The sequence below is a fragment of the Prunus persica genome, chromosome G1 (genome assembly GCF_000346465.2).
Source record: "Prunus persica cultivar Lovell chromosome G1, Prunus_persica_NCBIv2, whole genome shotgun sequence".
In the NCBI taxonomy this organism is placed as follows: domain Eukaryota; kingdom Viridiplantae; phylum Streptophyta; class Magnoliopsida; order Rosales; family Rosaceae; genus Prunus; species Prunus persica.
This window is the reverse complement of record NC_034009.1, coordinates 691,777-717,431: the sequence shown is the minus strand read 5'-3', so window position 1 is coordinate 717,431 and position 25,655 is coordinate 691,777. Positions and strand designations below refer to the sequence as shown.

General features: G+C 36.1%; 5 protein-coding genes across 6 annotated transcripts; 4 read left to right on the top strand and 1 right to left on the bottom strand.

Annotated features, from left to right (window-relative positions):
* LOC18791975 (ubiquitin carboxyl-terminal hydrolase 2) lies at positions 788-7,393 on the bottom strand. Of its 2 annotated transcripts, XM_020554042.1 has the most exons (4): positions 6,814-7,393; positions 6,416-6,440; positions 3,579-6,313; positions 788-1,362 (listed from the first exon to the last, which is right to left on the bottom strand). In XM_020554042.1, exons 3-4 carry the CDS (start codon positions 6,305-6,307, stop codon positions 1,125-1,127), a joined length of 2,967 nt encoding a protein of 988 aa, XP_020409631.1. In that variant the 5' UTR covers positions 6,308-6,313; positions 6,416-6,440; positions 6,814-7,393; the 3' UTR covers positions 788-1,124. The 2 variants fall into 2 exon arrangements, with proteins under 2 accessions (XP_020409631.1, XP_007225588.2); XM_007225526.2 differs by lacking the exon at positions 6,416-6,440 and having other exon boundaries at positions 6,814-7,392.
* On the top strand, positions 9,661-11,508 carry LOC18793437 (gibberellin-regulated protein 12). Its single transcript, XM_007224561.2, has 3 exons — positions 9,661-9,735; positions 9,954-9,984; positions 10,096-11,508. Exons 1-3 carry the CDS (start codon positions 9,661-9,663, stop codon positions 10,275-10,277), a joined length of 288 nt encoding a protein of 95 aa, XP_007224623.2. The 3' UTR covers positions 10,278-11,508.
* Positions 13,873-14,980, top strand: LOC18789987 (gibberellin-regulated protein 12). The gene is made up of 3 exons (XM_020555639.1): positions 13,873-14,117; positions 14,580-14,610; positions 14,799-14,980. The coding sequence occupies exons 1-3, from the start codon at positions 14,046-14,048 to the stop codon at positions 14,978-14,980; spliced, it is 285 nt and encodes a 94-aa protein (XP_020411228.1). The 5' UTR covers positions 13,873-14,045.
* On the top strand, positions 15,874-16,746 carry LOC18792358 (small EDRK-rich factor 2). The gene is made up of 3 exons (XM_007223492.2): positions 15,874-16,037; positions 16,220-16,319; positions 16,436-16,746. Exons 1-3 carry the CDS (start codon positions 16,031-16,033, stop codon positions 16,521-16,523), a joined length of 195 nt encoding a protein of 64 aa, XP_007223554.1. The 5' UTR covers positions 15,874-16,030; the 3' UTR covers positions 16,524-16,746.
* LOC18792717 (ethylene-responsive transcription factor ERF062) lies at positions 23,166-24,713 on the top strand. Its single transcript, XM_020562253.1, has one exon. The coding sequence runs from the start codon at positions 23,203-23,205 to the stop codon at positions 24,511-24,513; it is 1,311 nt and encodes a 436-aa protein (XP_020417842.1). The 5' UTR covers positions 23,166-23,202; the 3' UTR covers positions 24,514-24,713.

Below are 25,655 nucleotides of genomic sequence, written 5' to 3'. Positions count from 1 at the left end.
AGGAATAAAAGCCGTCAAAAATTATCTTGAGAAAATGATTATTCCGAAAAACCATTTTTCATACTAAGTCAATATTATACCTCCGCTAAAAAATTTCTGGATCCGCCAGTGCCTACCAATACTCTTCACTTTCAACACTAAGTCCTCATACATTTTCTTATACTTCTACTATTATTCACTTTTTACTCAACATTTTATTCACTTTTAAATTGTATTTTTATTTATCATCTTATCCGAAAATTTTATCTGATTGAGATATAAATTTTATAATAAATATTGACACGTATGAACTCAAAAATATTATCTGAAAGTATTATCCAAATTAATTGTTTAGGTAAACAAATTTGTGAAAAAAACGAAAAAAAATGAATAGTATTTGCCCTTTGCCGTGGTAACGGGTGGAAACACACATTGCTTTTTGCAAGGGCAGCCACTATTCACTTGAATAGTAGCTGCCCTGTACCCCCCTTGCCATAGCTAAGGGCAAATGAGTGGAGTTGCTCTAAGAGAACATATTTGGGCCAAAGGCCCAACTACAACAAAGAAATCCATAAAAGGTCGTCATTGAGATTGAAAGTGAAACTTAAACTGTAAATACATCTCCCTTGTCGAAAGGCACTTGCATGAGGAAAATTGCAGGTCGACAATATTGTCAACCAGATTCTAGTACATAATACAACGCATTTCTTTGGAGCCGAAACAAGTCGTGCTCTCAATGAAGCCTGGATCTTTTAATATGCAATGCTTCTTGCCTAAGAGGGATTCTTAGTAAATAAAAAACGGTAACTTGAAAAGCTTCAGTAATTGATGCAGCCATGGTCCCTGGGGTGATGGGACTATAAAAAGAAAACCCCGTTTTCTGATGCTATAACTAACAGTATACATCTAAAAGATCATTACATCTTGAAAGAATGGGGTAACAAAACACATGGTAATTGGAGTCGTACACTCAACTCTGGTTTTCCTGTCTCTCTATGTCTCTGTCTATGTCTCTCTCTCTCTCTCTCTCTCTCTCTCTCTCTCTCTCTCTCTCTCTCTCTCTCTCTCACACATTGGGGAAGCTCAGCTAGTCTGAAGGCCCTGAACTCAAACTTCAAAGACATCAAGTTGAAGGTAGAACAACCTCAACTTTTTTCATAGAATAAGATATAGGCCTCACAGTGAAGAACCTCATCTAGGGAAACTTGACGCACATGTGCATCACTAGCATAATACCACACATGACCATTATTTTCTTTCTCAGCTTTTCCTCTGCTCCTTTCACCCCCTCTCACATATGCAACATAGTGGCCCCCTCTCATCGTCCCAGAATGCTCCACAACCCCAATTAGGCGGTATTCATACTTCTCTCCATCTGTGGACCTGTAAAGCTCAAGAGGACATCATAGCCAAAAAGTTAATGCGCTTCCTATGGAAAAATGTAACTTGTAATGTATGCTACCAATTAATTCTGTGCAAACCACTACACAAACTAGGAACAAAATAAGTACTATGTGAAGCACAAGTAACTGCGGACATAAAAATTAGGCTTGATTGTGAGTTAATAGATGCATTGTAGATATCTTCTACATTCTGATAATTGCACAAAAAAGTTCACCCATAAATTGGCTTTAGGGAATAAGTGCATATGAAGAAAATTGTAATAGTTTGCATAACTGAATGAATCCTTTCAAACATGTGAATCAAATTATGATGCTCCAATTATATACAGAATTACTGACTGATTCCATTTTCATATGGCATCCAAAGAAACTATATGAGTAAAACAACACAATGGAACATAAATTCAGAAAAGCTTAAACAAGTATAAAAACCAATGAAAAGGGACAGTTCCTAAAGGTTGAATGTGTTATAACACTATGATTCCAAAACTCTTTAGCATTATTGTTGCTTAATTTCTTACAGTCTGTGATTATGTTAGTTGAAGGACAAAATTCTGAAAAAGATAAGAATAGAAATCAAAATTAACAGGGGCAATACTTCTGGACATGCATCATAGATTCATAACTCAATAAAATAGCTCCAAAAGAAGTGTCACTTAATGAATACGTACAAACTAATAAATATATCATTGTTTTTATTTTATACGAAATGGCACACAATCAATTACATAAATAAGAAGTTGCAGGATCCTTAAGACTAAAGCAAGTACAAAACAATGAATAAGTTGCCATGAAACTGGAATTAACAGACAAGGCAAAAGGGACAACTATAAGTAGAGATTTTAAACTTTAGTTTAGATGAAGAAGAGAAAAAAAAAAAAAAAAAAAAAAAAACTTGACCAGAAAGAGATCGGTAGTTGATAGATCAGCTAAAGCTATGGGGAATTGCAGTCAGTATCGCATTTATTACTCAAGGTAACATTGTAAAGGGAAATTTGATGACATAACTGCTACATGCACAAAAGTAGATATATGCAAACTCAAATTTCAAAATCTTTCTTTTAAAGAAGGCAGGTTCTGCAAATATTAAAACATCCTGCAACTTAGCTCGTAAATTATTAATGTTAGCAAAGTAGCTCTAAGCTTCAAACTTGAAAGGCAAGCCTCCTCATATCATCTAACAAAGTAACTATGGACACAGACACAACCACCACGTTGCAACACATATATACACAAACAAAAGGAACTGAACATAGCAACCCCAAAACTTCTGCCTTGGGGATAAAACAATATGCTTGCCCTTGCCATATCTTAAATCAGACATTCTAATTTATTAATGTTTTGGTAATATTTCTTTCTTCAGATTTCTATCTATGAAAAAGTTTTCTTTTTTCATGAAAAAACATAAATAGTAAAATATTCTTGAGAGTTCTATACAAGCTTCTTGACAAAATCTAATAACTGTATAAAGTGCTAGAGACTGGGGAACCCAAGTGTCAAGTCCTCAAGCATTCAACATGGTGTGTAGAACAAGCATCTTAGACTTATAGCTTCTTCCTTTGGTGAAAAACTTCACCACTATCTTCAGTCCTTGAGATAGAAAAGCAATGGATCTTTGTGCGTTAGATAAGTAAAGAGGCAAGAATGTGTAGTTCGAAAACATTTAGGCAAGAGAAAAACATAACTGGCTGACAAGATGAGGTAATTTGGTATTTAACCTATGAAGTGAATCACTACAGCACTCTCTCACAGACACGGTTCCAAAGATTCACTTTGCTTAGTGCAGCCTAAGGTGGAAGAGTGATAATTAAATTTATCAGACTCTAGAGACTTCAAACTGTTAGTTTGCTCATCTCCCCATACTTCCTCAGCCACTAACATTAATTGCATGTCAGACTACAACAAGCACCTTGAATACATCATATTTATTAAAATTTCAAAGTTTGTGAGGAGACTAATGATCTGCCCAACCAAGTCCCACCACCCCTCCAGTAAAAGTGATTAGAGATCAAAAGCTGGTGTATTGAAAAGTGAAAACTAATGCAAATTTTTCTTTAAGATGGTATAAAAGAGCTATCTTCTCATTTTGAATGCTTATTCCAAGATCTGGCTAAAACAGACTCATGACAAGCACTAACGTTTTGATCTGGCATTTTGTAATCTGAAATCAACTCTAAAAAAAAGTCAGATATATACCTGGAATCCATATATGGTCTAAGATCAATTTTTTCTCTGAAACTGACATGGCCGTTCAATTTACTTAAGCGGCCACGAGCATCTTGGCTGAACCGCTTGAGATGAATAGTCAAAATAGGTGGGGTCCTGTTAATGAGGACCCTTTTAGTCGCATCCCTCTTCACCTTCACACATTTGGAATTTATTTCCTCGTCTTCACTTTCTTCTGATTCATGTTTACAATCCAATATCCCAGAATAAGTCTGTGGAACATTGTCAGAGGTACATCCTGCAGTTCTAGGCTCGTCAGCACAAGACTCAATTGCTTGATCAATGTAACTTTCTCGACTGCAAGTGTTATTGCAATCTGAAGTATTTGATTGCACTGGGAGTGCATCTTTCATCTCGTTGTTTCCTTCTTGTTGTTGACGAACAGCAGCATTCAGCTTATCTGATCGACCATTCTCAATTGATGAGCAATTTATTTTCCCATCATGCAAGTCTTCACCAAAATGGTTACAACCAGTACTGCTATTCAAATTCCCATTACTAAGATTTCTGACATCAGCAGGGCACAGGCCCATATTTAAACTCAGTGAATCACTTTCTGCTCTAGTCTCACATCCATTTATCAAAATTTGAGCTGAAGATTTTACCTGCTTCTTTACTTCCAACCTTTGGCGTTGAAGAGTTCTGGAACAGTTCTCACAATGCCAAGCATTTTCATTGGCAAGAAGTTCAGGCTTTATGAAATGAGCCAAACAACTCTCAACAGACACTGGAGAATCACTATCATCAACTTCATCTGGATCAGATTCGCTAGCTACAAAACCAGTTTCTGTTCCTCCCTCACCAACAGAGGGCCTTGCAGTGGGCCCTGCAGCAACCTCCGGCTCATTGAATAAGTCCCCAAAACCATCAAATTCATCTTGTCCACCACCAACAACCGATGAAGAGGCCTCATCTTCTCTTCCTATGATTTCCTCAGTGACAGAACACTCTTCTTTATATGGAAGCAACAAAACTTCAGAACCCTGAACCTGTAATGGGAGCTCTTCCTCCCAAGGATTCACTGAAGAAAAGTCAGGTTTTACATTTGGTTTCCCATTAAGCGTAGAAACCTGATTACCAGATTCAGAGTCAGGCGGTAGCAAGATATCATTAAGTGCATTCTTGTTTTCAGAATCTTGAACAGTTGAAGCATCATTGTTTTGTGAAACAAAATCATTGTCATCTGACATATTTCCCATATCAAGATAATCCAACCATGTACAGTCATTCAACAAAGTTGATGTTTGCTCTGCTGCATCCTCAAAGACTTGTTCATTTTCAGATTCTTGGACAGCAGAGAGATTCTTCATAACTAAACCCCATTGTTCAACCACATTTGGGTCAGTTGAACCGGACTGTGGCTGGCTAGAAACCTCGCTGCTGGTTGATGGGGTTGCAACACTTGATGATGGTGCAGAACTCTTGTCCTTGTTAATTTTCGACCGAACCTTTCCACTCCTCTTGGGTGGCAACTTTGTCTTCTTTGCTCGAGAGGTAGGTTGAGCTGTCTTAGGTGGGCATTTCCTGGTTGGAACTGGCAGTGACAGATCTAAAAATGACTCATAGACAGTAGAGGAGTGGCCACATTCGACGCAAGAAACGGTACTTGATATTTGCCCCCCAAATACAGCATCCACAAAAGTAGGACCTGGATTTGATGAATTCCCATTTTCCCGGGAAGAACTGATACGTTTCCTCATACTCAACTCCTCAGTGCACAAGCCATCCAGTAAGCAACGAAGCAATTCATGACTGTCTTGCTGCTGATAACCCCTAAACTGGGGAGCCTTGGAACAGACACACCCAAAAAACGCTCTTGGGTTTATCACGTTCCTAAATCCTGCCTCTGGTTTTGTTTCAGTAAAGAGTTTCTTCAAGGAAATAGTAAGAGCTCCAGAAAATGCATCAACATTTAAGAAGTAACCCCGCAGCCTATCTATAGCTAGAATATTCTGTAAGACAGAATTAAAGAAGCAAGTGTTACCAAGATTAACTAACCCTCTCACCATATAACCACCTCTCCCATCCAAATCACTTGATATATTGTTAGCTGATTTGATGTCACTTGTCACACTGCCATTACCAAACCACACATCCTCAACATTAACAGATGACTCCTCTGATGAATGACCCTTAATTAATTTCACAACATCCGAAAACACATCTTTTTGTTCACTATTCTCTTCCATCTTATCAATTTTAATAAGCATGCTACAAGAAAAGCACCACCGCAGCTGAGGGTTTTCGAAGTGGATCACTAATGGGTGACGAGTTTGCCTCGCATGCCGAATTGCATGGCATTGAGGGGTTGTAGGCAGTCCAACCCCTCCACAAGAATAATGACCACATTCCAAACAAACCCAAATGGCTTTTGACTCAGATTTTGAATCCACTGAAGCACTTCCTTTCTTCTTACCATGTTTGCCCTTTCCTTTACCCCCTCTCCTATCAAGCGCCCCTTCCCTACAATCTTCGCACCTAACAAGTTCTGAGGACCCAATTTTAGAAGACAATTTATTCAAATCTACACCTTTGTCAACATGAGGACAAGGTTTTTTCTCTTTTGGAACTGAAACTGCATCATCACCATTCTTAACACTTGGGTTGCTTGGTTGGGGAGCTTTCTTTGGGGAATCAGCTGCAATCCACTTGTCCTTTTGAGGAGCCGCCCTTGCCTTCTTCTTAACTTTCTTCCCCATCAATTCCTAATTCCAATCCAAAGACACCAAATATAACAATAATAAGATTAATTATAATAACACACAACAATGATGATGATAAGAATAGTAAAGATCAATAAACATTACCTAACTAGAAGCATATATTGACACTCTGCAAACAACCAGACATACACCAATATAAGAATGCAAAACCCAATCTTTTTATCTACTCAATGCAGACATACTGCTAAAAATCATATGAAAAAAGTAAAACCCATTTTACTTTTAAGAGAAACCCTCTTCACATAATTGGCAAAAACCGAAGAAGTGAGGAGAACAATCCAAACCCACTATCCGCAAAACCATACACTACGGAAGAGTAAGAGACGCCTATAAAGATTCAGGTTTTTTTCCGAGAGCCCAACAAAGATTTGGATTGTAAAGTGTAAATAACAGCTTCTGAGCAATCGTAAAGGTGAAGCAGAAGCATAAATCTAGAGAAAATGAATTGTATTAAAATATGAAAAGAAAATCCATTGTTTCACCTCAAAATCTGGAGAAGATGACCGGGAATGCTAGGAGAAACTTTTTCAGGGTTAGCTTTGCATATGATGACAAGAGAGATTGCTGTTTGAAGTTTAGGATCTATCAAGGATGGAAAGACAAAGCGAGAGTGGCGTGCTAATATTTAAGGGCTTCGGCTGGCGCACTCCTAATCCTTTGCTTAGTAGCCACTCTCTCACAATGGAGGAGAGGGACACAGAGATGAGAGAGTAACAGTGAGTTTTTTTTTTTTTTTTTTTTTTGGTCCGAGATTTTTATTGTTGTTGAGGGAGGAACTTCTATTTGGGAGAGATTTTTAACAGCGAGAGAGAGAGCCAAAAGACTGATAGAATTTGAAAAGGATTAAAGTTACGTGGGTTTTCTTTTGGCAACAAAAATTGAGATTTCCACCTCAAGGAAGGATGACAGACATTATTCAGCCTTTTCTTTTCACAAATTAGGAATTTGAATTCTAATAAGGAAGAATTCAATTATTAGGTAGGAGGTGGTATTCTAATTTATGGAGAACTAACTAATTAGAAATTCATCTTTTTTACCCATTATATCTCACGCATTTTTTTAAAATTACAAATGTGTCATCTAATTTAACCTAACAACGAGGACATTTTAGTAATTAGCATCACTCATACCCCAATTCTATATAGTTTAATAAACAACTTCAATAAGAATCCGGAACCTAACTCTTCTCAATCTATATGGTTTAGTAAACAACTAAAATGGGAATCCGGAATCTAATTCTCCTCAATCCAACTCATCCTCAACTCAATTCATCATCAATTCAATTTCTCCTAATCCAATTACAAAATTAGTAAACATGTCATAAGTAGTCTAAGGTTCCAAGCCTCCGAGAATCTGGAGAAGAAAAGACCGGGAATGCTAGGATAAGTTTTTCGAGATTAGTGTTGCATAGGATGAAAAGAGAGATTGATGTTTGAAGTTTAGGATCTATCAAGGATGGAAAGACAAAGCGAGAGTGGCGTGCTCGTATTTGAGGGCTTTGGCTCACGCACTCCCTAATCTTTTGCTTAGTAGCCACTCTCTCAATGAAGGAGACGGACAGAGATGAGAGAGTAACAGTGGTGACTGGTAATAGAGAAAGAGGCCACTTAAAAAAAAGGACCTAATGCTCACTTTTCTTGTACTGTGAACAAAATTGCTTTGATTTGATCAACCCTCCCCATTCGAGTATTTGGAGAACCCACACTTAATTGCCTTGGAAAATTAATAAAATAATATGCAGTAAAGCTAAGATCAAATTAGACATTGTTCAGATTTCTTATTAATTACTGAAATAATTACCAAATATATATACCTTTAATTTGATCAGATTTGGCCTCCATTGAGGGGCGGATCCGTTGTCCCCAAATTAATGTCCCCTCAATGTCCCTTCTCTAATTTGTTGACACGTATCAACTAACATAACAGGGAATTAACTCCGTTAACTTTTTTATTTGACAATTTTAAAAATTAAAAAAAAATAAAAACTGCCCAAATAACCCAGCAGCCAGAGAGTGTCATTTTCCTTGCAAAACCCAGCGAACGTCGTCCTCCTTGCTATACTATTTATTAAAGACGATATTTTAAATATAAAAAAACAGCAAAACCTCCCGGCTATACTATTTATAAAAGAAATTAGACAAGGCTATACTATTTAATAAAGAATAAAACAGATCAGTTAAAAAGAATTTTTTAAAAATGGGTATAGCCGTGCGGCTATACTATTTTTAATACAAAAAAGAGGAAACCCCAGCTATTTGTCGCCACGTGTCAACACAGTTTTATTTTTTAAATAAATTAAAAACCCGGAGTATAGCCGTGCGGCAGTACTTTTTTTAAATAAAAGGATGAACCTCTTTCGCTAATGCGCCACGTGTCAAAAATAAGTATAGCCGCTCGGCTATACTGTTTTAATAAAAAAAAATTGTGGTATAGCCGACCGGCTATACTGTTTAAATACATTGTGTTTAAAAGGGGCTATTCCCTTTACTACAAAAATAAAAAAAATAAAAAAAAAGACCCTCCAAGTTGCATTAGTTTGTCCCCTATAAATATTAATTTGCTAGTTTCAACATATCCAAAGTAGATATTAATCTTCCACTACATGATATTTTCATGTAATTTCTATAACATATGTTATTCTTATTCAATAATATGTGAGAATTATTTGTATAATATGTGAATTTTGTGCGTCCTACTGAAAATTTTGAAAACAATACGTGTATAAAACATTACAAATACATACGTACAAGTACAATACGACTATTATATGTTTGCTTTTTTAAAAACGTGAGACGTGTATAGAACACGAATTTATTATTGAAAAATACGTACGTACGAACATATATATATATGTGTATGTGTGTGTGTGTGTAAAAGACCATATTCGCTCGTCTATACTATTTATGAAAGACAATTTTTTTAATTAAAAAAAAGTAAAACCTCCTGGCTATACTATTTTTAAAAGAAATTAGAAAAAAAAAATCTAGTATAGCCGCACGGGCCATACTATTTACTGAAGAATAAAACAGAGCAGTTAAAAAGAATTTTTAAAAAATTAGTATAGCCGTGCGGCTCTACTATTTTAATATATAAAAAAAAAAAGCAAACCCACCTATTTATCGCCACGTGTCAACACATTTACACGGAGTATAGCCGTGCGGCTGTACTATTTTTTAAAAAGCATGACTCTTTCGCTAATGCGCCACGTGTCAAACAAATAAGTATAGCCGCCCGGCTATACTGTTTAAATACATTGTGTTTAAAAGGGGCTATTCCCAAACTAATCTCTGAGTGAAGAGCTAAATATCAGAATTGTTCAAACAAGAAACATGGCCAGACTCTCATGGGTTCCAACTGCTCTTTTCGTCATCCTAGCCTTGAGCTTTGCCATTGATGTTGCTCTGGTACTTCTCTAGATCTCATGAATATACTTATATATATATATATATATTCTTTTTTGGGTACCTTTTTTTCTCAGTTTTTACCCTTTTCACTGCAGGCTCAAGAGGATCAGAATGCCGGTGTAATCAATCACCCTGTAGGTCTTTTTTCATTTATTCAATTTTTTTACCCTTTTTTTTTTTTCATTTAATTACTGATCAAGTTTCAATAATTTTTACAGGCTGAGAAAGAGGGATCACTTCGTCGTGAAGGTACAAATAAAAAACTGCAGATTTTCTTTTTACATCCCCCATATTTTAATTTCAATACACATAAAATATAATTTCTGGGAATTTGATTTAATTTTATTGTTTTGAAAATAGATTGTCCATCAGCATGCAAGTATCGGTGTTCAGAAACTTCACATAAGAAGCCATGCATGTTCTTCTGCAAGAAATGCTGCGACAAATGTCTTTGTGTACCATCGGGCACATATGGGCACAAGGAAGAATGCCCATGCTACAACAACTGGAAGACCAAAGAAGATGGTCCTAAGTGCCCATGAATGGCAAACCATTCACTCATGTTGAGAAGAAATGTTTCTTCTTAATTTTTTTGGTTTTTTTTTTTTTGGGTTATGCTATAAGTTTTTGATAGAGAAAGTTTGTAGACGGTTTTTCCTTTTTTCCTAGATGGAGAGGTTTGTTTTAGTTTTAGATCATGAAAGAAATATTAATGATTGGTAATTCTTCCTAGAGCAATAACCTTTAAGTTCAACACAACTTCTTGCTTGTATTAAGAGTGTGATTAGGAATCGTTAAAGCTATATTATAAAACCTTTTTTATTATTAGGAATGTGTTTGTCTTTCTTGCACCCGAGTCGAATCTCCCTTCTCTTCTAAAACTTCTGAGAATAATAGTAATTAAATCCAACATATTTTGACATTCACCACATTTTGGGCGCCTATCTAAACTCCATGCTAGATGCAAGGTGTTGATTAGGGAGTCAAGATTCACGAACGCTTGGGGAATTTGGTCGCAACGTCCTATTGATCCTAGATTTATGTTTGTGATTGATTTGATAAAATCCTAAAATCCTAATAGAGGTGGCAACCCCTCTATGGACCCACAAGGATGTACGAATTGGTTTATTTGGTCTGATAGTGAATGTTGACCTTTTCACATCCAAGGTCATATTCGAATTGGTTTTATTTGATACGTTTTAGTTTTAAGGAGGAGAAGATAGGTATTCTTGTGTTGTGTCCCATGAAAACAAAAGCCATGTTCCCATCCATCCCAGCTGGTGTCTTCGAGATTAATGCTGACAGTTCGTTTTTGGCATGTGAAAGCAGGGGCGGGGGTGGTGGGTACGGGTATTCGGGAGCATGCAGGGGACCTTTGTGGTTGCAATGGTAAAGCATTATTCTCACTTGTTATCTGCTGCGTGGGAAGAGCTCAAGTTTGCAAAGAAGCTGTTGACCTCAAAATCTTTTTGGCCAACCACGTAGATTATTTCGAGTAAAATAATCAAGGGCCGAGCGGATTTGGGAAGGGCCGAGAGTAAAAAAGAGTATAAACAGAAGCTTCACTTGCAAGCGCTAGTTTTTGAATGGTGATTTGCTTGGGGTGGCTAATACTGCAAATTAATTATAGTATGGATGGAGGTCCTTTTTTTTAATCTGAGTAGGGTGTTTGAGGATGCTCGTCCTCTGCTATATCAATTGTCAGGTTAGACTTCCTTTGTATTAAAACAACCACAACCACACCACCCCACCCCCACCCCCCCCCGGCGAGGTGATTGTTGTTGCATACAGGCCTACTGGACGTGTCTCCATCAAATTGTGGGTGTTCAGCGACTTCACATAATAAGAAGTCAAGTCATGCATGTTCTTTTGCAAGAAATGCTGCGAGAGATGTCTTTGAATACTTTCGGGCACATATGGACACAAGGAAGAATGCCCGTGCATATATGTTAGGGGTGGGCATTTGAACCGATGAATAGAGTCGGAAAAAAAATATTTGTGCTGACCAAAAAAGTCAACCTATGCTCAAAAATCGAACTGAATTGCTTTATATCAGTTAATATCCTAATTCTTGTCTTAGAAAAATATATATAAACCGAACAGGATTGGTTATGTTAAATTTAGATTTTTTTTTTTTATATCCAAAATTATTAGTACGTAATCCTAATTAATATTTAAATAACATTAGTAACTCCAAGAAATATCTAGATATTTTAGCCCAATTTTTTTTTTTTTAATGAATCATATTCGTGCTTGTTGTGCTTCAATTTCTCTCTTTTCCACCTATTTCTTTCTATTTCTCTTCCTATTTATCTCTTCATCTCTTTCTCTCTTCCACATCTCTCTCTTTTGTTATCTTTTTTTTTTTTTACATCTCTCTCTTATTTTTATCTTTTCTACCTCTTCTCTCTTATTTTATCATATTGTATATATTTTTCTATTCTATCTATTTTTCTGTACATCATATTTCCCTCTTCTTCACATCTTTATATTTTTATCTGTCACATTCGGGATCGGCTCCGCCGTAGCACGATATTGTCCGCTTTGGGCCCCCTCTCTACCATCACAGTTTTGTTTCTAGGAACTCACGAGCAACTTCCCAGTGGGTCACCCCTCTTAGGATTGTTCTAGCCCCAACTCACTTAATTTCGAAGTTCCCATGACTCCGAAGCCAGTGAGCTCCCAAAAAGCCTCGTGCTAGATGGAGGCGGACATGTACATATAAGGCACATCACCCCCTCTTCATTGGTCGATGTGGGATGTTACATTATCTATCCAAATTGAAAACTGAGTCAAACCGAACTAGAACCGCATAGGTCCAGTTTAGTTCGGTTCTTCTAGACACTTTCTATAAAAACTAAACTGAACTGTGAGTAAATTCCAATTTTGATTTCAATTCAAGAAGAAAGCTGAATCAAATCAGACCGTGCTCATCCCTAATATATGCTACACGACCCAATAGATAGGCATGGGCAGCAACACACGGCCAAGCGGATCAGGGGTACAAAATGTATAAAGTTGACCCATACATATGTAGGGAAAAAATATATATACCCTTCATTGGAAGGGGGAAAATAACTAAAGATTTAGCTAAGAGTCAGAATTTGAGGAGGAGAAATTGATATTTCTATTGTTTGGCAACTTAATCATAGAAAAAATTGTGGAAATTGGGAAGTAAGATTCCCGAATTTATTGTTTGCCAAATGAAGCGTCATTTCGCAATTTTGGTTGAGCATGAATTTGGTTTTTACTATAATTTCTATCATTTACAAAATTTGACATACATAAATCCAAATACTGAAATTATTAATTGTCATAAATTTAAACGATGAAGATATAAATTTTGTCATTAAAAAATTCTATACAATTTTTAATTTCTTCATCCAAACGGAAGGTAAAAGTATTAGAAATATCAGTCCCGATCTCTTGGACCACAGGAGTCCAAGAGATTTGTGGTCACTCACCGTTGGATATAAATTCAACGGTTCACTCAATCTTGAACTCCTTTTAAGAAATTTTTTTGAACCATTAGATTAATATCCAACGGTGAGTGACCACAATCTCTTAGACTCCTGTGGTCCAAGAAATCAGGACTAATAGAAATATAGAAGAAAATAAAACTATTGTTAAAATCCAACTCTTTTTGTTTAGGAGGCCCAACTCAATTTTGTTCAGTGGCCCAAAATTAATTGTTATATTAACAAAATATCCTCCTCTCTTAATATTGCTGGTAAGAAAATGATAAAAATTTATTCATTTTATTTGCTTTTACTTTACTTGAAATGCATAAAGAAATAAATTGCCATATATATATATATATATATATATATATATTTGGCTCCAATCGAGTATGGTTTTTAATTTGCAAGCACACTTTCCTATATATACATACGTGTATGTAGGAAGTGATCCTACATTTGGCTCCAATTGAGCATGGTTTTTAATTTTTATCTCATTGAACATATCTAATCCTAAATATATAGGAAGAAATTACCATATCTTTGGCTCCAATTTAGTATGGTTTTTAATTTGCAAATATCTAGTTAAAGAAATATATATCCAGTGTAAACACACCTCCTATATATATGCATGTATCCTATATATACATATGCATGTATATATCTATAAGGAATATATATATATATATATAGAGGAAGAAATTACCATATAGTTAAAGAAACATAGATGTGCCCTCCCATATACGTATATGTATGCACATATATATATGTGATGACCTTGCTCACATGCATCATATTCCTGAACAACGTTCCATTCTCCCCTGAAACTAGAAAATTTACAATTAATTAAACATGGCCAGGCTCTCATGTTTTTCCACTGCTTTCTTTCTCATCTTTGCCTTGATCTGCACCATTGATGTCATGGTAATGCCTCTCTCTCTCTCTCTCTCTCTCTCTCTCTCTCTCTCTCTCTCTCTCAAGCATACTAATCAGCTAGCTGTATGTCTATCTTTGTTCTTTAAAAAATAAAATTGCTCATCATATATATTTTTACTGCAGGCTCAGAGTCCGGGGCGTGCTGATGGAAGTGTTCGTCCAGTAAGTTTCTTTACTGAATTTTGGAAGCAATCACTTATGCATGAAAGTTAGGGATTTTGAAAACTGTTTACATCAAATAAAAACTAAGTGCTAAATCTAATCAATGGCTTTCTTATAATTTTACACTCAAATCCTAGAACCAACCTCATCTTGATATCCATGAAGGTACTCATGAACGAGATTTTCACAACTAAAATGGCCGTTATTTATAGAATTATTATTTTGTGAATATCTTTGAATAATCTCTCCCTTATTTTCTGTTTTCTTTGTGGTTCGATTTTTTTACAGACCGGCGGTGAGGGATCACTTCGTGCTGAACGTACGTAACTCATTTCTCAAACTTTTACTTTCATTTCAAACATAACCCTAATTTTTCTCATACAATTTATTATAGTTTAGCTAATTTACTAAATAATTGAATAAGGGAAAAAAAAAACTTGATACTTGTTGATACCTTGATTTTTATTTTTGATAATTTTTTGTTATTGTATTTGATGTTTTAATCAGAATGCGGAGGGGCATGTGCATATCGATGCTCAGCAACTTCACACAAGAACCCATGTATTGAATTCTGCAACATGTGCTGCAACAAGTGTCTATGTGTTCCTTCAGGCACATATGGACACAAGGAAGAATGTCCATGCTACAACAACTGGAAGACCAAGGAAGGAGGCCCCAAGTGCCCATGAAACCCAAACAAATAATTAATTTACCCAATGTCTTTTGTATGTTTGCGAGAATAAATGTACGAAAAAATAGACCAAGTAATAATGAAAAAACACATCACTTCTTGGGGGTGTCAATAAAAATTCGCATGTGATAGTCATAATATTCAACCTTTTAGTACTTTGTCTACCTATTTGTTGATTACATATGAGAAATAATCACCAGAAAAGAAAAAAAAAAAAAGTAGTATATATATACTCAATCAGATTTCTTTGAGCCAAAATTAGTTTGGGGATTCAAATCAATGTTCAAGGCGAAGTTTCTTTGCAACTAGCTGACCACGCTTGTGACAGATCATTTTTATTTATTTAATTTGTTTTATTGATGTGATTCTTTTATAATCACATTGGAATTAATAGGAGTCTCGGGTTTAGCTCACATGATTCAAACTTCAATGTATAGGTAGAATGTTAATATTAAGAATGGAAGAAGTCATAAATTGGGAAATTTAAATAGGAAAATTAAGGAATTGAAATCAGATTAACTATTTTTTTAGCTGATTTCATTTTCCATTTTGAGGGTATTCAATTACGAATTTTAACGTGAAAGCAACATAATCCTAATTTTTTTTATTCCTTATGTTAGTGCACGCAAAAAAAATAAAGAATTTAAATTATTTCAATACCCATGTGTTAACCAACGAAAAAAAAACAGAAATTCATTTTTAAGCGTAATGCATGTAATGTCACAAGACATGTTACATGTATCAATAGTCAAACGCTGTCACTGCGGTAGCATTTCTCTTCCATATGATGGCTGTGGTGTGCCTCCTCACACCGCATGTGAGCCGTATGATTGGGTACATCACATATTTAGGGTAAAGAATTGGTGCCGCCACCCTAACTTGGCTACAACTTGCAACTTTGAACAGAAAAAAACAAAAAACAAAAAACAAAAACAGGACCAAAAGCCTTTCTACTTGGAACCCAAATCTCTTTCCCAATTGACTTGCTCTTGCTCGCGGCCTCTTGCCCTTCTTCGCTTCTTGGCTCTTGACTTTGGCGCTTCGCATCATGACTCATATCCTTTCCATTGTTGATTTCATACATCATGTTAGGCTTTTTTTTTAATCTGCTTCAGAATTTCTGTTTAATCTCGTGTTTCTCAACACTTCAATTCTGTTTCGTTATTATTATTGGAAGTAATTTTGGTACGAACAAAAACAAAATTGGGTGTTTTCTTTGATTCTGAGATTTGATCACGCGGCAACCAGAGAGAGAAAGATCGGGAAAGAGCTCAGGCTCGGGGCGGCAAGGGTAAGAACAAGGACGATGGCTTGACCCCAGAACAGCGCCGAGAGAGGTCCAAGTTCCAATCTTTTATCTTTTTCTTTTCTATTTCTTTTTGGGTTTTTATTTTTATTTCTTTTGAGACAACCCAATTTGTAAATATTTTGTTTCTTGAAAAATGAATGGCAGGGATGCGAAAGCGCTCCAAGAAAAGCAGGCGAAGAAGGCCGCGGGGGCAGCTCCGGGAGGGAATTCTTCCGGAGGTAAAAGCAAATAGTACGAAATAAGAGAATGAATGGCATTGTCTAATTTGGGGTTGTTGTCTTAACTTTGGCTTGATTAATAGCTGTTGAGATTTCATTGTTTAAATTTGTGGTGTGTTGAATAATTGATGTTGGAAAATATGTCATTGTGAGTTTGTTGTATACTTAACTTAGAAATGTATGAAGTGAGCCAATTTCATGTACCATTGATTTCTGTAATTCTTATTATTTGCATCATGATTTGGAATTGATTGATTATTTGGAATTTCAGAAAACTGAACTGAATTCGTAACATAATAAAGCAAAATTTATAAACTTTAATCAATATTGAGGTGCCTCTATAAGAGCTGTAGCTTAGTCTCAACCTTTGAAGTTTATTGAATCACCATGGACCTGTGGAGATGCTTGTTGGCCAACACAGATACAATTCGATATAGGAGGATTTTAAACACAATTACGCTGGGTTCTGTTACAGATTGTGAAAACTCATAACTTATTACATCTCTAATTCCGTTTGCGACTTTACAAATCAAGGTTTTAGATTATGTATCTTTTACATCATTTGTGATGTGAGTTGTTAATTGCTAGATATTATAAGCCTTGGCAATGGTCCTTTGATGTAGATGTAAGTGGTTGGACCTAAGAGGTCATAGGTTTTTTGACAAGAACAAAAAGCTTATTTTGTGGCGTCGTGCCCATGTATGTGTTCTAGTCTCTAGAGCATGGTCCCTTGTCCTTAGCTCAAGGATTGATTGACCATTGGCTAAAACTGTCAACTTCTGTGGTTTGTTTTTCTGTCCTCTACACTATTTGCATTTGTAATCTGTTACTGTAGGAAAGAGTCTCATTAGCTAGGGATACTGCTTTGATGTGGATTCGTATATATGGAGCATGTATCATCCTCTAAATGTTTGAGTGGGTTAATATTCTGTGGAGGAGTAAGAGGACTGAAAGGAAACAATATGATATTATAATCAGATAAAGGAAGGAGAAGAGGCAATCACCTTTCTTGTAGGTCATCTCTTGCCTTTCTGTGTTAGTAGGCGTGCTCTGAGTTTCTAGTACAAAGACCGTTGAGATCTACTTCTGTTAGTAAGCCTTCTTTTCCTTTAAAAGGGAAATAGGAAAAGCGATGCACACCCTCACTGCGGGTTCTTGTTCAACTTAGAAGCATGCCTAGATGCACATTCCACCACAAACCATCACTGAAAATTGTACATGTAGGACATCAAAACTACTATGCCATGTTTTTGGGAAATGAAATTACAAGATTAGTGCATGGCATGTTCTTTGGATACTTCAAACATGGGGAGAACCTGTGTTGGCTGTGTTTCGACATGAATGAAAAATTAATCACGTCCTTTGCAGAACAGGAATGTCTTAATAGTCTTCTGAAGCAAGAGAAGAAAGTCTTTACTCTGGTGGAAGTTATTTAAGGAGATTTTTGTTTTATCTTACGTTCTTTACTTATTGTGATAAGAATCTAGCATTCTTTACAATGAAAAATAAAGATGTGCACAGCAACCTAGTCATTTTAAGAACTATCAAACTACCCAGAGACAATGATCATTAAAGCTTGGATGCTTTGATGTTTCATTTGTCTCCATGTGCACTAGATGATTCTGTTGTGTTTTCCATTGCAACGAAACGAACACATTCACATGCTTCACATCCACATGTACACCTTAGTACAATAAAATTTAGTATCATATGCTGTGGTCCTAGATTATCTTTATGTTCAAGCTTACTGCATACAGAACTCAGATATAGGGCAAGATCCTTCTAGCAAGAATGAAAATGAGAATTTGAGATAGCTGTGGCAAATAGATGCCTTTATTACTAGTTTAACATACTTCGTACAGAACCCGGATATAGGGCAAGGTTCTTCTAGCAAGAATGAGAATGAGAATATGAGATAGCTGTGGCAAATAGATGCCTTTATTACTAGTTTAACATACTGCTTACAGAACCCAGATATAGGGCAAGGTTCTTCTAGCGAGAATGAGAATGAGAATGAGAATGAGAATGAGAATATGAGATAGCTGTGGCAAATAGATATAGGGTAAAGTTGTTGAGACAGAGATGACTGTTGTAGGAAAAAAAATAGGGTCTTCACCAACAGCCATGGAAAAAACCAGAGGCTCCCAAGCCACCCAAATGAAAGCTTCATCACATTGCATGGCATGGTAATTGCTGAAGGTGGAGGTACATCTTCATGCAGACAAACCCCAAACTCACATGAAACACTAATATGTGATGGAGAGAGAGAGAAGGGATTCATGAATGTGATGGTTAAATTTCTTAAACCTCATGAATGTGATCGATTGTTCTGTTGTACCTCATTGTCTTCTTTGAACAAGGTTTTCAAGAATGGTTGGAACCTCGACCGTCAAACTACATTGCAGAACAAAAACAAGTTCCAATGCAGCTCAAGTGGATAAGAGCATTTACCTTTGCATCCTAGGTCCTAGGTTCGATTCTCCTCTTCCCCAATATCCTTTTTTTTATTTTATATAAAATAAAAAAGACTCCTTCCAGTTAAACACCCTCACGTTTAGAAACTCTGCTCTGAATATGTCACACTGATTTTCTCGACCCCACAAGTGTTTAGACAAACAAAAATTACAAGCAAAAGAAAAATGGATCAAATAAACCAAGTGTTAAAACTTTATGTAATGGGAGTTGGTGCCAATAGTATGATATATTCAAAGGTGACCTTTGTGTTATTTGGTGAACTAAAGGCTTATCCTAAGACTTGAACATGTCAATGGGGAATCAGTTTCTGCAAATAAAACGCCATGACTTCATGCAAATAAACCCGTACAGCTAATTGCCAGTTTAGACACGTTTCTCTTATAAGTTTCAATTTCAACCATTATGAATTTAAGGAAATAAAGCTAATTCTGCAATTCAGAACAGTTTTGAAGTTTTAACTACAGTTTTGAAAAGCGAGACATTTTTTGTGCTCCTGAGCGAGCGAGGCATAAGCCTTGAAGCGTTTTGTGAACATCTTTTTAAATTTTCATGGATAAATTGCATATTAGAGACAATAACTAAACTGACAATTGATTTCGCAAGAGAGAAACCTTTTAAAATTGAAATTGATAAACTACTACTACCTAGACATGGTCATGTTACGAGAAAGAGTCGATGGTTTAATTATATATTAATTAAAAAGCATATTGAAAAGTATAACTAAAAATTTTAAGCAATGTCTTTGATTTCTCTTTACATTACATTACAAATTTACAATGGCCCACATCTTTTCTCTGCCTACCTTAGTTAGCCATGATTTAACTAATGATAAGTTGATAACCACAACGGCATTGGTAATCATGCTTTGTCAAAATAAACGATAAAGCGCACTCCATGCTACTTTTTTTTAATTAAAATAAATTAGTATTTGGATGAATTGGTGGTTGTGGTGGAAGTCATGATGTTACTCATGAACAGATGAGCAAAGTTCAACTTAGTTTGGGATTAAAGAAAAAAAAATACAACTTAGTTTTCAGCAGGATAAGGTTTTCTAGTTCAACTTCCAAGAGGTTTTGCTGCCTGCCTACGTATTCATTTTTATACATATCGCAAAGATTATTAAATTCATGCATGTATATGCATCCATGATCAAGTCTTAATTTGGTTCTTAATTTGGGTTTAGAAGATGGATCCATAATATTTGGTACTTTATGACATGATTTGGTACTCAAATGATATTGAACTAAGTATTATCATTTCTTTGGAAGGGGAAATCGAACTTGAGACATCTTCCAACATTGTAGAATAAAAGTACCACTATGTCTCAATTATCAGATATTACGTGAGTATGTGGCAACACTAATAAATCTTTAAGAAAAAAAAAATTGCGATTCCCTTCCTAGACAAATTCTTTCTTGTGAGCTAGAAAAGATGGAAAGACTAAGTGATGTAAAACAAAAGATGGAATCATTTGAACAAGAAGAATTCCACTTTGATGCAGTTGTTTTCATCTTTTACACTATCTTTTGTCATGTTTTCATCTTATCTAACTTTATATATATGGTGCTTCTGTGTAGGATTAGCAGCAGTGAGGGAAATTAAAGGGGGTTGGCGTGGAGGGGTGAACTTCCTTGCAAAAAGGTTGATCAAAACCCTTTTTAAAAAAAAGGTTGATGAGAAGAATAAAGTAAAAGGGAAGTCATATATACATATAATAGTCAAATTCTTGAAGCAGTTGCACCAGAAATGAACCTGTTCGTTTTTCTTTCTTTCTGATTTGAGGGTCAGCTTAATTGAGCCCAAATGAGTGATTAATTAATTGGTTATCCATGATGCCATGATACTTTAAACTAATTATAGTTTTGAGGGTAGTTGTTGTTGTTGTTGTGAGCTAAGGTTATAAACTGTTGACAAGGGACAAATTTCTCTGTCCCCCATATACTTAAATGCTCGCAGACACACACACCAGACCACAGATGTAGAATATTCAACATGTTTACAAAAATAAAATAAAATATTTAAATGATAATTACAAATGACTAGATCTGTTGTTTATATGCAATGTACCCCAGTTGTATATGCTGTTATTATATTATCAATTTATCATAGTCCGTAGCCACATGAGCAGAGCCACCTCTGAAAGCTCCTATAACATGCATCAGACAACATGAAATAGCTGCAGAAATCGTGAGAGATGTTCTCTTACTGTATCCGGACCACAAATTAGTTTGGTTCCTTTTTAAATTTGGGGTTCAGATTTATGCGAGATAAGTATTTGTCTGATAACATAAGTTTCATAAGCGAACATCACTCCACAAACCATAAGAGAAATGTGACTATAAATAGATAATGGTAGAAACAGAGAAACTGGACAACCAGGCACAATGAATGTGTCTATTTTGCTTTGCTAGGCTGCAAAATTCTTATCTTCAAGACAGAGAAACTGATGGAAGATTGTAAGAAAATTAAGCAAGGCCTGTCACAGAGTAACAATATTATATAGATAGAGGCACTGCCTGTCACAAGAGTAACAATATTATATAGATAGAGGCACTGAGTCCCCACTCATGACTTGTCATCCACTCATTGATCAAGCTCCTTCTCCATCTCTAATTTAATCTAAAAGCTGTTGCTGATGTGTGTGTGTTTGGAAATGAGACATTATTTATTTATTTCCTTCTGTTTCAAGGTTTTGAGGTCCAAAACACAGGAAGGAATAAAGATATATATGATCAAGGAAACAGAAAGCAAAAGCTAACATTTGAAAACATGGCCTCGTGCCCTCTGCCTACTAATCCTCCTCAACTAAGCATGTAAAAAAAAACATAATATAGGTAGCTTAGCCTCATCCATAGCCATGTGCTTGTTTTGTAAGATAGCATTGACAAACAAGTTAGCCTTAGAATAATATTGCAAAACTTGCCAAAACAAAAAGTGAAAAAATAAAGAGAGTTCCTTTGAGATTCTTTATTCTCTCTTTTTCCTTCTCTATAGTATAATATATATTTGTATTTTCCTCACTTGGAATGGTTCCCTCCAAGTGGCGTTGACCCAAATGGTTAGCTTAAAATGGCTGCAAACTTAACAGCACCACACAAATGAAGGAAATTTTAATCATTTCAAAGCCAGCCTCACCACTTGAGGTGGAGAGAAATTAGTGGCAGTGCTTGCTAGCTATGGCTTTTACCTTTATTTGCTTGAGCTGATGAGGTGCTTGAGTGTCTCCAAACCCTCTTCAAAAGACACATATGCTCATGATGCCCCAAGAAAAAGCCAAACAAGGTATACCTGTGTTGATAGCTTTCATCACTATTTGTTTAATGGTTAGATCCAGAAAAGACAGTCATCATTTACTCATTCTTATAGAATAATTAATCCAACATCCTGGCCTAAAATAAAATTAGGTTTAAGGCCGGTTCAACGCTAATGATTATTTGGATGATAATATTGATAAATGCAGCCTCTGGTACCAACATTTGTATGAGCGTTCCACTAATTTCCTGCAATGTAGGACCAGTCATAAGGTTGGCCATCTCAGTTGGCTTAAAATTAAGACTAATGAAGCAACTATTAGCAGATGTACACTTGTATAAAACAAGCTTAGCTTATGTTTCAGAAAATGAAGTTTTGTGTTATATATATTGAAGGTGTAAACTTTACATATAAAACTCAATTGGAAAGTAAAAAGAAGGGGAATGAGGCATGTGGGTGTTAAAGAAAATCACATGATCAATGACATCAAAAATCCCTGATCATGATATATAAAAAGCCATGAAAGTAAAAGGTTGAAATTTTCATGCAGTCACCATCACTGGGGAAGATTCACTGCATAACATGTAACCCTACATGGCAAGTTAGCTAAGAAGGGCCTGAGCTGTCAGGTTCTGATTGGCTGCAAGGAGGCATGAAAGAATATTGGCAAGCACGAATTTGCTTGGGGGAGGAAATGGAAGGTGGTGAGCTTATTCTTTTTGTCAATTGAGCAGAGAGAGAGAGAGAGAGAGAGAGAGAGATCTGACTCGGACAATAGCTTTGCTTTATCGACATAAAGTAGGTTCCTTTAATATTCTAATAAACCAGAAACATACTTGTCACATGATGAGGAGAGCTTTAGCCTTCAGAGGTAAATATATATAGCATAGTGCATTCATGATTTCCATTATTTCTGTGCCATTCTTTTCTTTGTGTGTTCTGTATGCTCTCAAAGTTTTTATTAGTATGGATGGTAAGTTTCCCAAGTTGGAAACCTTCGTAGCAAAGCAATTGCCATCTTATTTTTCAAGAATGGCAAGTGATAATGGATCAAATTTGATTGGTGATCCAGCCATTTGGTGTGGCAGTGTATCAAAATCATCACTGTCACCAGAGTCTAGTAGTTCTTCAACAGAGGAGTTTTCTTCTTCTGGTTCCAATTTGATTGACAACATGCCTGGATTGACCAAAAGTCCATTTGTTCCTGTAAATTTCTTGGATACATTTCCTCAGCTGAGTAGAGTTCAAGTATCTGATCAACCACCTACTTCTCCACCTTCCTTTTCATCAAACAGGTCAAAATTTCCAAACTTAACTTTGTTTTTGCAGGAGCCAAATCTGTTAGATCCTTCATCATTATCATCATCTTCGTCGTCCACGCAAGTTGAAGTTGTAGACTCACTTGGCAAGACCAAAGGGTGTGATGAGCCTAGTATGTTCCCCTATTTATCAATCCCTTCATTTCCTACTCCTCAAGTAATCGACCAAATTCAGCGTCAACCGGGCATGATTGAGTGGCTTAAATTGAACCAAAATTTAGCAAGCCATTCATCTAAAGGCTTCAATGATTACTGGCTAAGCACAACGAAGACGCAGCCAATGAAACACACTGGAAGGTCATCAAGATTGCAGCAGCAGATCAATCAACACCGCAAGCAGCCTCATAACAATTTGTCATCAGCAGCATCAACACCAGGGAAGCTATTTAGAGGAGTTAGGCAAAGGCATTGGGGGAAATGGGTGGCTGAGATTCGATTACCAAGAAACCGAGCAAGGGTTTGGTTGGGGACTTTTGACACAGCTGAGGAGGCTGCCATGGCATATGACACAGCCGCCTACATGTTGCGTGGCGAGCATGCGCATTTGAATTTCCCAGATTTGAAGCATCAACTTAAGGCCAATGCTTTGAAAGGAACCACAGCTGCTCTGCTTGAAGCAAAGTTACAAGCAATTACTTCATCACAAGCACATCAGAAGGCCATCATGGAGTCCAAATCATCACAATTAGCATCACCAAACAAGCACTCAGCTGATGATCATGATGATCACAAGTACTCAAATCTCATGATCAATAGTAATTTCAGCCAAAACCCAACAAGAAAAGAGTGGCAGTTTGGATTGGAGAGCAAAGTTGGATCTGATCATCAGGTGGTAATTGAAAGCAAGAAAAGCAAGCAGGATTTAGTATCAGCAGATGTGGATGCTGTTCAGCTAAGTAGAATGCCTTCTTTGGACATGGACATGATATGGGATGCTCTTCTGGTTTCTGATTCATAACCTTCCTTGTTTTTTTCTTTCATTTCAAAAAATGATATGTGATACTGAAACCACGATTTCACTGATTAAATTGATGTAGTATTGAGGTTTTTTTTTTTTTTTTTTTTTTTGATTCAGTATATAGGCATGTAACTCATCTTTTTTCTTTTCCAAAATTTTTGCAGTGAATGGTTAGATTATCAGATTTGTGCTTTCTTCAATTTGGTTTTTTTTCTTTATTAGAAGATGTTGTTTATGCAGTGATATATTTTCCGTTCTTTTTCTTATGAAGTTTAGTTTCTGTGGCTGTTGATTTTATTTCTACAACTTTTCTGTTCTGTGACGAAGGTTTTGCACTTTGAAACAGGCATGATGCATGATTTTCCAACTATGCATTATGAAATGGCAAGATGTCTAATGCAAATATCTTTTTGAATAGTACTGTTGCCAAATTTGGAACGTTGAATGGGGCTTGAAAAAGGATCCATATATATATATATATAAAGGGTATAGACGCTCGACTATACGATTAATTTAAAAAAAATAAATTTAATAAATTTAATAAATTTAAATTATTATTGTTATTATTATTTTAAAAATCCCGAGTATCGCCGTGCGGCTATGCTATTTATTTAAAAAAGCCTCCTACCGTCTGCCTATGTGTAAAAAGAGTATCGCCATACTAAGTTTTAAAAATTACTCGAGTACAGCCGCCCGGCTATACGTTTATAGAGGAAAAAAAGGGGGCGCGTCTAGCAATTAGGCGCCGACGTGCCGAAACAGGTATAGCCGATTACCGTAGTAAAGCCGCGCGGCTATACAATTTTTATAAAATAAAAAATACCCGAGTATAGCCGCGCGGCTATACTATTTAGTTAAAAAGGGGCCAACGTGTCAAAAAATAGTATAGCCGCGCGGCTATACCATTTTTAACAAATTATGTCTTCGATACTTTGGGCCCTAAGTACGTCACCTTGGGCTAGGGCCAGTCCTCTCTCCAAACTAGGGCTTTTCACTCTTTTTTTTTTTTTTGGTCTGAAACAGCTTTTCACTCTCAAGTCAAAAGCTAGACGAAATTTTCACTGCATTTGGGAAAATGGCGCCAATCACTCATCCACATCCCACATTGGTTGTATTCTTTTTTAAAATGTGGAGCCGATTTT

Coding starts and splice junctions, on each gene's coding strand:
- LOC18789987 (XM_020555639.1), top strand. CDS start 14,046: ATGGCCAGGCTCTCATGTTTTTCCACTGCTTTCTTTCTCATCTTTGCC. Junction 14,118..14,579: donor TCTGCACCATTGATGTCATG/GTAATGCCTCTC, acceptor ATTTTTTTACAG/ACCGGCGGTGAGGGATCACT. Junction 14,611..14,798: donor GGGATCACTTCGTGCTGAAC/GTACGTAACTCA, acceptor TGTTTTAATCAG/AATGCGGAGGGGCATGTGCA.
- LOC18793437 (XM_007224561.2), top strand. CDS start 9,661: ATGGCCAGACTCTCATGGGTTCCAACTGCTCTTTTCGTCATCCTAGCC. Junction 9,736..9,953: donor TTGCCATTGATGTTGCTCTG/GTACTTCTCTAG, acceptor TAATTTTTACAG/GCTGAGAAAGAGGGATCACT. Junction 9,985..10,095: donor GGGATCACTTCGTCGTGAAG/GTACAAATAAAA, acceptor TTTTGAAAATAG/ATTGTCCATCAGCATGCAAG.
- LOC18791975 (XM_020554042.1), bottom strand. CDS start 6,307: ATGGGGAAGAAAGTTAAGAAGAAGGCAAGGGCGGCTCCTCAAAAGGAC. Junction 1,363..3,578: donor AGACCATATATGGATTCCAG/GTATATATCTGA, acceptor TGAGCTTTACAG/GTCCACAGATGGAGAGAAGT.
- LOC18792358 (XM_007223492.2), top strand. Junction 16,320..16,435: donor CCAGAACAGCGCCGAGAGAG/GTCCAAGTTCCA, acceptor AATGAATGGCAG/GGATGCGAAAGCGCTCCAAG.
- LOC18792717 (XM_020562253.1), top strand. CDS start 23,203: ATGGATGGTAAGTTTCCCAAGTTGGAAACCTTCGTAGCAAAGCAATTG.